Source organism: Macaca thibetana, chromosome 17 (assembly GCF_024542745.1).
Source record: "Macaca thibetana thibetana isolate TM-01 chromosome 17, ASM2454274v1, whole genome shotgun sequence".
Lineage (NCBI taxonomy): Eukaryota > Metazoa > Chordata > Mammalia > Primates > Cercopithecidae > Macaca > Macaca thibetana.
The window spans coordinates 6,998,052-7,011,261 of NC_065594.1; the positions used below are offsets into that span (position 1 = coordinate 6,998,052).

A 13,210-nucleotide genomic window follows, 5' to 3' on the forward strand; every position below is an offset into this window, starting at 1 on the left:
CGTTTATACACATACATTATTAAAAAGACCCATGCTCAAGGGTCAACATTTAACAAAATTCATAATTTATGCTGCTTAATCAAGGACAGTCTCAAAACTGGCCATTTTTAATGCATGGTGGTGAAGAGTACAGTGACCACTGGTACAGTTTTTCATCACTGCCTTGATTCTTGCCACTGTTTTACTTGTTGCTTTTGCACCATCAGTGCAAATGTCAACCTTCTGGAGAAAAGCAAATTATATCAAAACTATGGAAATAGCTTTGACTTTGTAGATTGCCTCATGAGTCTGGAAGACTCTCAGGTTCACGCATCACACGTTGAGAACTGCTGCTTTAGATAGGTGCCAGCAAGCAAATACAGCTACACAAGGAAAATAAATAGGAGGAGAAAAAAGGAGACGAAGGGTCATTTGTTGCAGATAGGATGTCTACCCATAGTGGTTCAGCACAAGATAAACATTCAAAATCAATTCCTTGCTTATACAGTCAATAGCCCACTAGAAAACATACTGAGAAAAAAGGAAATTGTGTGATTATCTATGATTGTGTGATATATTTATATGTAATACACAAACATATAATTTTTGGCTGAACCATGTGAAAATTAATTGTAGGCATGTTGATTCTTCAGCCCTAAATTCTTCAGCATGCAGATCTCAAAGACATTCTCATACATAATCACATTGTAATTACCATATCAATGAAATTAATGTATAATTTCATATCATCATCTAACATCCCAAAAATGTCTTTTATAGCGGTTGCTTTTTGTTTGGGATGCAGATTCAGGATCCAGGCAAAAATGTTCCACATTCTGGATTTGCCTGATTATGTTTTCTTGATTAGATTCAGGTTAAACTTGTTTCACAGGAAGGACTATTACATAGGTGATGTTTTTATATGTCTTCATTACAACAGGTCAGGAGGACTTAATGTCAGGTTGCCCTTGATAAAGCTGGTGACTACCAGATCTCTCCATTATAAAGGTGCAGTTTTTCAGCTAAGATATTTTTGGGAGGAATGAGATGACAGTATTGCATGCCCAGATATAATAGTCTGTAAATGTATAGTAATTAGTATGAGATTAGTTTAAGACTAAAGACATTAGAGAGAGAATAGGGAATCAGAATAGAGACGGGGAAGAGAGTAGGGAGGAAGGAAGAGAGCGGAGAAGTAAAGAAAACAAAAAAAGAACGGAGACCCACATATGTATATGAACTAACTGTGTGGAAAAAGGTCATTGTTCATACTGGTGGAGAAAGGGTGGATTATTTAGTAAGTGGTGCTAATACAATTGACTATTCATCTGTAATACTGAAAATTAAAAACTAAACATATAAAATATGAATCTTATAGAAGAAAATACAGGATAATATTTTTATAATATTGGCAAGGATAAGGTAGAAACCTCCCTTAGCCAGGCACAAAACCTAGAAGCTATGAATGAGACAACGGCAGGTTCAACAGTCTCATAATAATAGTGAACTTCTACATAGAAAAAGGTACCATATGAAAAGTTAACTTGTAAAAAAACAAGTGGTAGACTGGTTGAAATTATTTGCCATGTATAACAAAGGACTAATAATATTGAAAAAGCTTCTACAAATCAGTTTATAAAAAGAAAACCATATCTGTGTGTGTGTGTGTGTCTGTGTATGTGTATATATCAAAACTACAAATGGCCATAAGTAAACACATTAACAGACATTTATTGAGTACTTAGCAGAGCTAGGCACTATTTTGACACTCATGTATCTGTAAACAGAATGACAAAGATTCCTGCTGTCTTGGAATTTATAATCTAATGGGGGTGGGAGCGCGTGCATAGGTATTTATATTCCTCTTAAATAGCACTTAAATTTCACCCATTAGATTGGCAGAAATGAAAAAGGCAAGTAATCCAGTGGAGACAAAGGGATGTGGAAAGGGGCGCAGTGTTGTGCTTCAGGCAGTGGTGTGGTTTTCTCTGTGCAGGGCCCTGGGCAAAATGTTGAGTCACAGTTCTCTGTGCCCCTTTACCCAGGATCTCTGCTCCCGGTGATCCCTCTTTCATAGAACTTAATAAATGTGCACAGACCTAAGTACAGAATTATTGTAGCACATTTTGATAGTAAAAAAAATGGAAGCAGTCCAAATGTCCAAAGACAGGAAAATGCTTCAATAAACTATGGTACATCCTACTGTGGAATATTTTATAGTCACTAAAAAGAATTGGTCAGCACTATATGAATCCTTGTGAGAAAATATCTACTATGTATGTGAAAAACCGAGTTTGGATCACTGTGTGTAATCCTTTATTGGCCAGGTCAGGGAAGGCCATGGGAACCCGTAACGCATAAAGGTCTGTGAGAAGTTAGGCCTGCTAACAGCGAGCACTAAGGGGAGCATGAGAAGCGAGGAATGCTATCCATTGTGATCCTCTACCAGGGACTCTGTTACAGTAATGTATAACAAATATGTGTTCTATTGATCACTTTTTAATAGTTTTTTTAATGAGAAAATAATCTGGAGAGGTTTTTTAAAATACAGATCTCCAGCCGGGCGTGGTGGCTCAGGCCAGTAATCCTAGCACTTTGGGAAGCCAAGGCAGGTGGATTGCCCGAGCTCAGGAGTTCAAGACCAGCCTGGGCAACACAGTGAAACCCCATCTCTACTAAAATACAAAAAATCAGCTGAGCGTGGTGGCATGTACCTGTGGTCCCAGCTACTCAGGAGGCTGAGGCAGAAGAATCGCTTGAACCCAGGAGGCAGAGGTTGCAGTGAGCCAAGATTGCACCACTGCACTCTAGCCTGGGCAACAGAGCAAGACTCCGTCTCAAAAAAATAAAAATTAAAAATACAGATCTCCTTCCCTGCTTCACTCCAGAGCATTCTGATAGAGAAGTCTAAGATTGGTCCTACAGGTTTTTTGTTTGTTTTTGTTTTTGTGTTTTAAGCTTACCAGAAGATCTTACCGAGTTTGGGAAGCACTGCTCTGAACAGTTGAGCAAGTCAATCCCATAGAAGACTTCACTTCATTAAAAATAAAAAGTTTGCTTTTTTTTTTTTTCTCTCTCTCTCTCTCGTAATGTTTACATTTTGACTCTTGATTTGTGTTGCTCTGGAAGCAGGAATCTCTGGGTACATGCTTATTCCAGGGGCAAATATTTTTTCCTAGCCAGAGTTCAGTCTAGCAGTTGAGCACACCCAAACAGATATGGGCTATGAAAGGAGGTCTGGACCCATGACAACCATGGCTTGCTTCTACTCACTGGTGCTGGGACAAAGGGGACCTGCCCTCCATCTGCTCTTCCATTTATTTAAATAAGTGTATGTGAGAAACTTTTAACCACCAGTCATTAGTTCTCAAATTTATCTGCACATTTGAAATCACCTGGAAACCTTCAAACAATACTGATGCCTCTGCCCTACTATCAGTGATTATGAGCTTAGGGTGTGGCCTGGGCTTTGGAGTTTTAAAGAGATACCCAGCTGATTCTAAAGCTCACACAAATTTGAAAAACAGTTTACTAATCCCTTTTTTTAATTAAAAATAATGATACCAGCCTGCTCTGCAGAATCCGGAGCAATCCTACACCTCGGCCAGGGGCAGACGGCTCCTCTGTGCTGAAATAGCACTTAGGTAGCCTGGCCAGGTGTTTAGCCACAAGAGTCCCAAGACCCATCGCTGTGGAGTGGACCTTCTTGGACAGTTCTTAAAAGAGTAGCTCTCTGTTGTTCACTAGTGGCCATGGCCTGTTTCTTTCTATCTAGAAGACCTTTTATTTGCTTTAAAATTTAAAATAGAACTAGAGTGAGTGGTATTATTTTTTCATTTCGGATATTCCTTAAGAAATAGATGGTTGAGCAGGTGCCAGAAAGAGATTGCTGAGCTAAAGAAAATGCAAGTGAGATGCCATTTTTATTTTATAAAGCAAGAGACCATTTGGTGCTATATTCTTCCTTGGATGTATTTCAGCAAAAGAATCTCTTTAGAAGCTGTTATTGACAGATGCTTTAGGAGAAGCTGAAATATTGGCTCATATGACTTCCTTTTAGTCAACATAAAGGAATTTGTAAGCATAAATTTCAGAAATTTGTCCAGCTTCATTGTCTACAAAGCTGTTTTTATTCTGGTCACATTCACTTTAGCTTATCTACTGCCCAGTATAATTTCTGAGTCTAGTGCCTGTGGAACTTCAGCCTTATACTTGGAAAAACTTATATTTTGGCAAAATAAGTCCTAAAGATTGAATTGAGAGACAATGATTCTTGAGTTCTCTTAACCCAATTGTTTTAAGGGGAATGACTTTTTTTTTTAATGCCTTTCTGTTTGGATTGAGAGTCAATCTAGAGATATAGAAGGAAGTCACCCATCTTGTTCTTCCAGTTTATGTCATCAACTGTTGATTATTGGAAAGCAAATAATTTCTCCAGCCTTTATCCAGGCATGTGTTTACTTATTTATATAAGTATTCACAGGGCACCAGTAGGTATGTTAAGAGGCCAATCATGGACAGCAGTAAAGAAGACTCACTCTCCTGGCCTTAAAGTTTTTAATCCACCGGTGGATACAGAAACAAGCAGGCGATCAGTGTGGCAGCCACGCTGACTGTGCTAGAACCAATGACGAGGGGAGCAAGGGCTCGCATCTCAGACAATTCATGGAGGAGGCTCTTGGCAATATTTTCAGGCCACAGAGACCCAAAGCCTTTATACATATAGAATATGAGACCCAAAGAGCTTTCCTAAAGCCCTGGCTAGCGAATCGCTGATGGGACTATAACTTGGCTTTCCTGTCTGTCACTTAACACTCCTTGCATGGCATCACTTCTCTCTGTGGATTATTGTCTGGTAACATGCTGAAGTGCCAATGCTTACTGCCCCTGCTTCCCACATTCCTTTCATATCCAGTTATGAAAGTGAATGAGAGAGCCCTGAATGTGTTACTGTTAGAGCACATATCTATGTAAATGATTTGCGTTGCTGAAGGAGTTGGAGGCTGAGGATTATAGCCTTGCAAACTGTCTCAGTGTGCTACTATTCACATATCTGCTTCTGAACTTCGACTTCCCCTACCTTCTGCTCCTCTTGGTAGTCTCCAAAGACAGAGACACATAAACAGATAGCTTGGTATATATCTTTGCTACAGGGCTTAGCATAATGCTTTGCATATCTCATATATATATATATATACACACACACACACACACACACACACACGCGCACACACACACACATATACAGACAAACACATATGTCAATGATTTTTGATTACTTTTAGGTACAGTGTTGGAGACAGTCATTGAGCACCCACTGTGGCCTCAGGACTGTTGTACACAGAGTAATTAAGGGTTAACAGTTGGCCGGGCGCGGTGGCTCAAGCCTGTAATCCCAGCACTTTGGGAGGCCGAGATGGGCGGATCATGAGGTCAGGAGATCGAGACCATCCTGGCTAATACGGTGAAACCCCGTCTCTACTAAAAAATACAAAAAACTAGCCGGGCGAAGTGGTGGGTGCCTGTAGTCCCAGCTACTCAGGAGGCTGAGGCAGGAGAATGGCGTGAACCCGAGAGGAGGAGCTTGCAGTGAGCTGAGATCCGGCCACTGCACTCCAGCCTGGGTGACAGAGCGAGACTCCGTCTCAAAAAAAAAAAAAAAAAAAAAAGGGTTAACAGTTTACTAATAGGGATTATAACGCCATAAAAAGCGTTTTTCAGGTGGCCACATGCTGAGGCATTTGATTGCCAAATTATAAACTGTAGCACCAGGGGTGGTTATGGTAGTTGTGGCAGCATTAAACAACAAAACGAGTTGTAATCAACCACAGCATCAAGATAAAAAAATATTCCCCTTGTTTCATGGAGAGTTGGGAATGGAGTTAGGCCCCTGCTTCAGTCTTTCTAGAGGCATTATTCCAGACCTGCATCCACGAGAGTGCAAAGACATGTACAGAATGGAAGATATGCTATTTGCTAGTATGAGAATGGATTTGTCCATAGAATAAAAGAACAAATTGAAGTGCACTGCATGGAACCTTGCTTCCATGACTCCAAGGTGTCTATTCCCTAACCATAAAAATAATTCTTATTTCCCACTACCTGTTCGACTTCACACATCTCAAAGTCAGGTGTGTTAAAGGGACTCTCCACCTTTGTCCTTGGCCGTGTTGGTGACTCTCCTGGGCTCCTGAGTGGCCAGCTGTTCTTAGCAGACCTGTCACTGTGTGTGCATCTGCTGCTTCATGCCTGTCCTGGATGAGGAGCCTCAGCCACAGTGTGCTGACAAGCTTTTCACCTGTGGTTTCTTTCTTGACTGCTCTGTTAATTGGCCATCTGGTTAGACTGCAGAGTCTTTCTCTGCTCCACTCCTTCTGCCCTATTCCAGACTCCCTGGTTCCAGTCTGGCTCCACATCTTACTAGCTTGGGATAGGCGCTTTACCTTTTTTCTTTTCTTTCCTTTTGGATGATAGCTGTGGAGATGAAATGAGGCAACATTGGTAATGGAATAGCACAAGGTAATTGTGTCTTCAGTGTACCCTGTCGGCTGGTGATCCTGTGTCACTCTCAGATAGGTCCTATTCAGGAAATATTTTAGAAGCAAAAGGTAGCAGGGTCTAAATCTGTGGAAAGTTAGATACTACTACCTCTATCCTTCAGCAAGAGAGACAAAAAAGATGAAAAGCTTGTAATCCTAGCCCCAGTCAGTCTTCGTCTCTCCAGTGGCAGATTCTTGAAGCTTCATCATAGCTTCTGAGCCCACAGGTTTCAAAGTGAAGGAAATTGCTTTCCTTTTAAAATTTAACCCAGATAGAATGCCAGATCTCAAATCTGACAGTGTGTCATGGGTACTTTCCAAAGCAGATTTAACTGGTCTCATGATATTTAGGGTTTATATCCATTTGTGTTGTTAGCACCTTAAATCTGGCTCTTATCATGTGAGCTAGCATAACTTTCTGGAAACAAAAATAAACTAAATATAAAAATAACACCCAGGGTGAGAAAGTCACCCTCCAGGTCGGAGCTAAGACAGGAAAGCAGCTGCCCTGTCCTGTGGCCTCCTCCAGTGCTTCCCCCAGCACACCTTTGGGGCATAGACAGTAACAGACGGTGCAGACACAGCAGGCAGCCGTGGCCTGTGATCTTATGCTCAATTTCAGGGCTCAGATGGTTACCCTAAAGCTGATACAAGAAAAGCCGGGAATAGTGGAGTGTCTAATGCCAGTTTATCATGTCATCTCAAATACTGCGGGGGATCGGGGGAAGTGGGAAATGGCAGTAAGAAATAATTTCCTAATGTGATGAATGAGAAGAGAGAACTTTTCTAAAGAGTTAACGTACAGAGCATGAGCAGAGGATCCTAAAACTGGAAGCAACTCTAGAGATCACCTACCCACTTCAACCTTTAGTTTTGCATCTGAGGACAGAGGCCTAGAGGGTTTGTGGAACAGTTGGAAATACAAATGATAAGCTCAAAGGTAGTGTGTAGTAGCCTCTTGATCCATGTAGCAATGGAGAATTGAGATAGCCTGGAATCTGAAACTTCTACAAATACAAATCTAACCATTTTAGGTACCAAAACTTAAATTTTAACCCTTTTTTTGGATACTTATTTAAAATGTCTCATTAACTTTAATGATGGCTTACTTTTTTCTTAATCTTTTCTTTCATAGAGATTCTACTCTGTTCTTGATTAACTTATTATCACAGGTGATTTGATGCTTTGGGATACCTTGAGTTGCCATCTTGGAAAAATTCTGGATGTATTAACCTATTTGAGAGCTGTGTGTACTCTTTCTCATGAAGAGAGGGTAAAATAATATAGGTCAACCATCCTTTTTCTAAAACCTTTGTATCCAAATAAGCCTCTACTTTTAGATATTTTTACATTTTAGAAAGGTATTACAGCACAGATAGCATGTACTAGATCCCCCCCACCACTACCCTGTACTTGTTCAACATGGTATCATTTCTTCAGCAAAACATATGAATGTTTATATTAAACGGGATAAAGACTATATCAATAGCCCAAAGTCTGGTCTGATCAAGTTTGCTGCCAAACAAATTTTGGTGTCATAAAAATAACTTGGTTTTAATAGGTTTTTAAATTTTGGAATTAGGGATAAGAAATTGTGGACCTGTAGGTAACATTTGTTGCAGTTTGCTGTATGCCAGATACCATGCTAAATGCCATATGCATTATCTCATTAAATCCTCACAATAACTTTATAAGGTAGATATGTCTGTTATTCCCATTTTGCAGGTGGGGGAAATGAATGCAAAGAGTAGTTAAGTAACTTGCTTGTGATCACACAGCTAATTAAATAGTAGGCTGTGAACCAAAGCTGAAATTAACCAAGTGCTTTTATGTGTCATGCATTGTTCTGAGTACTTTACATGTTCTCATTCATTTGATCTGCATGCAACCCTTTAAGATAGTCGCCATTATTATTCCCACTTAACAGCTAAGAGGCAGCAGGGAGATTACATAGTATGCCCAAAGTGCAGTCTGTTAAGACAGTGTGATTTCAGAGCATGTGTGCCCAGCCACTGTCTCATATAGTGTGATTTCTTAGCAATGAAAACCGACTGTGAGATTCAGCAAAATTAATTTCTACCCTAAAGGCCAGAGAAGCTCCCCCCACTGATTCCCTCAGACCTTGGTTTTGATGTTGCTGTCCTTACACTTGGATCTATTCTATGCAGATTTTGGAATTTCTTTACACAAAATTATTTACTATATGTACCTTCACATCTGCTTGCAACTACTGTATTTCATTGCCCTGCCGTATTTATTAGTAGAGAGTGAATGAGCACTTGTCATCACTTCGAAAATATGTACTGGCATGCCTGGGAGATGTCTGACTTTCAAACCCCACCTCCACCCCACCCCAGTAAACCAGGATCTCCTCAAGCCACCTTGACTTTTCACCTAGAATAGAATCCCACACATAACCAACATTAAAAAACTGCATCTCTGATGTTAAAAGAGATGTAAATGCCAGTTTTCTTGTGGAATTAGTCTATAAAACCATCTCATTCTCTCGCTAACTCTTTGGGTCACTATGTTGAGTCGGTGGGTCATGCTAGCAGTTGGAAGATAGGTGCAGTCCCCTCTGCCTCTTGGCATCAACGCTGCAGTTAGTAGCAGGGCTTTGCTCACCTCGAGGAAGCATTTGGTTTTAAAGATGATCTGACATTGAAAACAGCAAAATAGAGTGGAGTTCACCAGTAGTTACCAAAGGTTTTGTTCCGAGATCCTGGATTACCATCACATCTGGGAAAAGTACCTTTCCTTGTTTAATGCAGAGAAGAACTGGCCAGTTTACCACCACCGAGATGGCCCACTTCAGTGAAAAGACCCCAGAATTCTTCTGTTGCTGGACATGTGTCACCAGCTACTCCTAGCCCTATATATCCAAGAGATATATGTAGTTCATTTGCCTATAAAAAAGGTTTTGCTCCTATACTAAGCACCAGACCACCATTGCCAAAGACGAGCCCTCTAAGCTTTTTACTTTCTGTGATGAAGGGTAGTGTTTCCTGTAGGCTGTCTGTGTTACGCTGTTTTGGAACATGCCAGTATTTAATACTGTTCTGAATCGTTGCTGAGTTTGCAACTGCAGTGGCTCAAGTGTCTTCACCAGAGCAACACCTGCATTCGGTAGGACCCTGTCAGACCCTGCAGGAGAACTTGGTTTGCCTCTCATCACATGCTGCCTTCCTGCACAGGAGTGTCCTAATGCCAGCGTGCCCTCAGGAGGTAGAAATGTCTTTACCTTGAGACTGCTAAGGCAGCATAATGCTAGTGTACCTTTTCTGGAAGCTCCGTGAAGCTCTATAGTTTATACCCCACAGTACTTGCAGAACGTTTTTCTTTATTATTGCCTTTCTTCTTTGCCCCTCATCTCATTCATTGTGGCTTCTGAACTCCAGAGCTGTCACCACCTCTGAATGTTCCCACTGTTTCTATTGCACTCCACTGTCCTTTTCTAAGTTTGGTTTTCTGTTTGTTCTAGTTCATTCCTTTGTTACTTTTCTGGCCTGACCATTAACCAGGCACAGCACGCTGGGAGTAACCATTGGTTTTTCTCAGATATTTTCTCTGTCCTTCTAGGCTCAAGAGCTACCTATTTGCAGCAGGAGGTATTTTCTTGTTTTTCTTCCTTCTACTTCCAGATTCAGTGCCATTGTGGTTTTCTGAGGTAGTCTGACCTCTGTGAGTGAGGCTATGCTGATGCCTGACTGCCTATACTTCACCTATACAGTACTAGTCCACACCCTTCCTATGGTGGAGTGTTGTTGGCTTGATTTTGAAGTACTGTTTGGGGTTCTCTGTAAATCAAAGTTTTATAGAAAGGTGGCTATTCTACATTCATTTTTGTTTAATACCAGCCACCCCGAATAACATGATTTTGGGAATCAGCATACTCCTAAATTAGCCCATCATATGGCAGACATCTCAGGGCTAAGAGAAATATGCAAGTTCTCATTTGTATAGGGTCATCTTTTTGAAAATGGAAGATTTATTAACACCTGAAAAAGAAATAGTTTATAAGTAAATCTAAGCACATTAATTAGCAATTTGATTGGTTGCAGCCTCTCCTAGGTGAACTTGAATCATGAAGGTACTTAAATATATCCTGCACAGAAATTCACCAGGGCGGGAGAGTAAAGTGCCCCTCCACAGAGCATAGCCTGGCATCCTGAAATAGAGGTGTAAGAACTTCTTTAAGTAAAGGATTATTGCATATTTATGGATTCTTTACACAATTTTTTTATTCTGTAGTAGATCATTTAGCTTCTGTATTTAAGATACAGCAGAATATACTTTTTAGTTTCCTTGGAAAAGGAACAGTTTTCACTGTCTGGTAATACAACACAAGACGCAATAAATTTAATCCAAAAGAGGTTATAGTCAAATAGGGCACTTACTAGTTCAAAAGAAAATGTTAAATGATTCTGTTAGTTCACAGTGTGGTCAATACCTGCACATACGAACTTCAGTAGGAAATTTAGTTCCAGGAGGGAAGAAAGGTTTAGTGTTCCGGGCAGTCGGTCTCAAGATTTCCAATCGTCTTGATATTTTTCCCCCCGGTACTCAGAGTTTACACTAGGTGGCATGCAAGGAAAGCTCACAAATTCAGAAACTCGATTCTGTGGGAGCAGGATTCTTTGGTACTAATCACGATGCTGGATCCAGCTTTGGAGTTAACCATTTGATTTGTGACACTTTTTCTTTTCTCCTCCCCACCCCAGGATGAAGTGTCCTCTTGCCAGTACCAATAAAAGATTTCTAATTAACACAATTAAAAACACATTGCCCTCTCATAAAGAGCAAGACCATGAACAAAAAGAGGGCGATAAGGAACCAGCGAAGAGCCAGGCCCAGAAAGAAGAAAACCCGAAGAAACACAGAAGCCATCCTTACAAGCACAGCTTCCGTGCTCGAGGTTCTGCCAGTTACTCCCCGCCGCGAAAGCGGAGCAGCCAGGACAAGTACGAAAAGCGGTCCAACCGGCGGTGAGGCTGGAACCAGGGCCAGCCAGCCCTGCGGGCCTCCGTGCTCCTTCGAGGGTGCGGTGTGCGGAGAAGGCATGAGCTGGCAGGGCAAACACCTGAGAGTGACTTTGACAGTAGGTCCTTTGTTGTTTCTCAAGAGGCTGCTGGCCAAGGGCAAAAAATGACCTAGCAACTCTTGAGGAAACAAGTACAAAGGAGGATGTCTTGGCAAGTTTAAGCTACTTCTGCAGTGTAGTAGACATGTGTATTGTTGTTTATCTTGTTTGGAAGTGTGTTTCAAAAAAACATGTCTAGAATTTAAAATTTTCAGAGATTGTTAAAACTAGTTCCAATTTTTTGTCATTTCTCAAAAAAATAAAATACTTATAAATCCTATATGTTACTTTTTGGGAGTATCAAATTTAAAATTTAGAAATCTTCAGTCCAGTGACCATATTTATGAAAAGCTGTAGCCCTCCAAGGTGTGGGAATTTATTGAGAAACTCTTCGATAGCTCTGCATTTGTTTTCCCTTAGGTGAACAATGTAGGAATCCTCAAAGTGGTTTTGAATTTAATGCTCCACTTCAGTTACCAAAAGTTTAAAAATGGGTTGTGTTGTTTCCTGTGCATTCTCAAACTCATTTATTAGATAGAAGAATTTTTCTATATTTAATTTTTTTAATATATAGGTCTTAAGTGGTGCTTTAAAAAGAACCCTCACAAGTTAAAAATTAACAGTTGTTTCAGTGCTAGATTTTACCAGCTAAAGACTTGTGATACCACTATATAGTATAATTGTTCCAGAAATCTTCATTTTAAATAGAAGTGTTTACAATGCCTTTTTCCCCCCAGTATTGGTTTTCAGTACCTGTTTTCACACAGTTACAAACCTTTCAAACCTGTGTTCCTTCTTTATACTCAGGAAAATGTCACCAAGCACCCTCCTCCCCAGTCAACAAAAGGAAGAAGATGGAGATTCTGTCTCCCTGTTCACCCTCCCCAGTTTTCCAAAGTGTCTGAGCGGATGCCTGGCTGTCCCCAGATCACCACCATGCCACATCCCTGCTCCCCACTTCCTGGCAGCCAAGAAAGCCCCTTCTACATGCTAGAAGGAAATACATCCAAAAAGTTAGCATTGGGGTGTTAGAAGCTAGAATAGAGCTCTCTGCCACCGAGCTGCTGTGTCACACCCTCAGCCTGCTAGGAAGTGACAAACCGAAAGCGTTCTTGATCCACCCCTTCTCCTACCCCGGATCCCAGGGACTCATCCTGTGACTTTGTAACCACACTCATTCTTTTCAAACACAGAGGAGGAATTACTGCTTCATCTGACTTTATTCAAATCTAGTTATGTATTAGCCTAAATTATTTGTGCAAAATTTGAAATGTTTTTTTATTTAAATATTAGAAATAGCACAAAGTCATGGAGTTTTTAAAAATTGTTATAATTAAGTAAAAATAAAGCTGAATTGTGTCATTTCTGTATGTATTCTGTATTTATTCTTTTTTTTTTTTTTTTTTTGAGACGGAGTCTCGCTGCTCTTACCCCCAGGCTGTAGTGCAATGGCAGTATCTCGGCCCACTGCAACCTCCGCCTCCTGGGTTCAAGCGATTCTCCTGCCTCAGCCTCCTGAGTAGCTGGGATTGCAGGTGTGCGCCAACATGTGCAGCTCATTTTTGTATTTTTAGTAGAGAGAGGGTTTTGCCATGTTGCCCAGGTTGGTCTC

At 40.7% G+C, this 13,210-nt stretch overlaps 1 protein-coding gene across 1 annotated transcript in view; it reads left to right on the plus strand.

The window, feature by feature from the left end:
• The window catches only part of LOC126940773 (protein POLR1D), a 44,866-nt gene extending 31,906 nt beyond the window's left edge, over window positions 1-12,960 (plus strand). Inside the window, exon 3 of the mRNA XM_050766960.1 lies at window positions 11,240-12,960. Within this exon, the coding sequence (XP_050622917.1) occupies window positions 11,240-11,507 (268 nt within the window). The 3' untranslated portion in view covers window positions 11,508-12,960. The remainder of the gene's footprint in view (window positions 1-11,239) is intronic.
• Window positions 12,961-13,210: the final 250 nt, after the last annotated feature.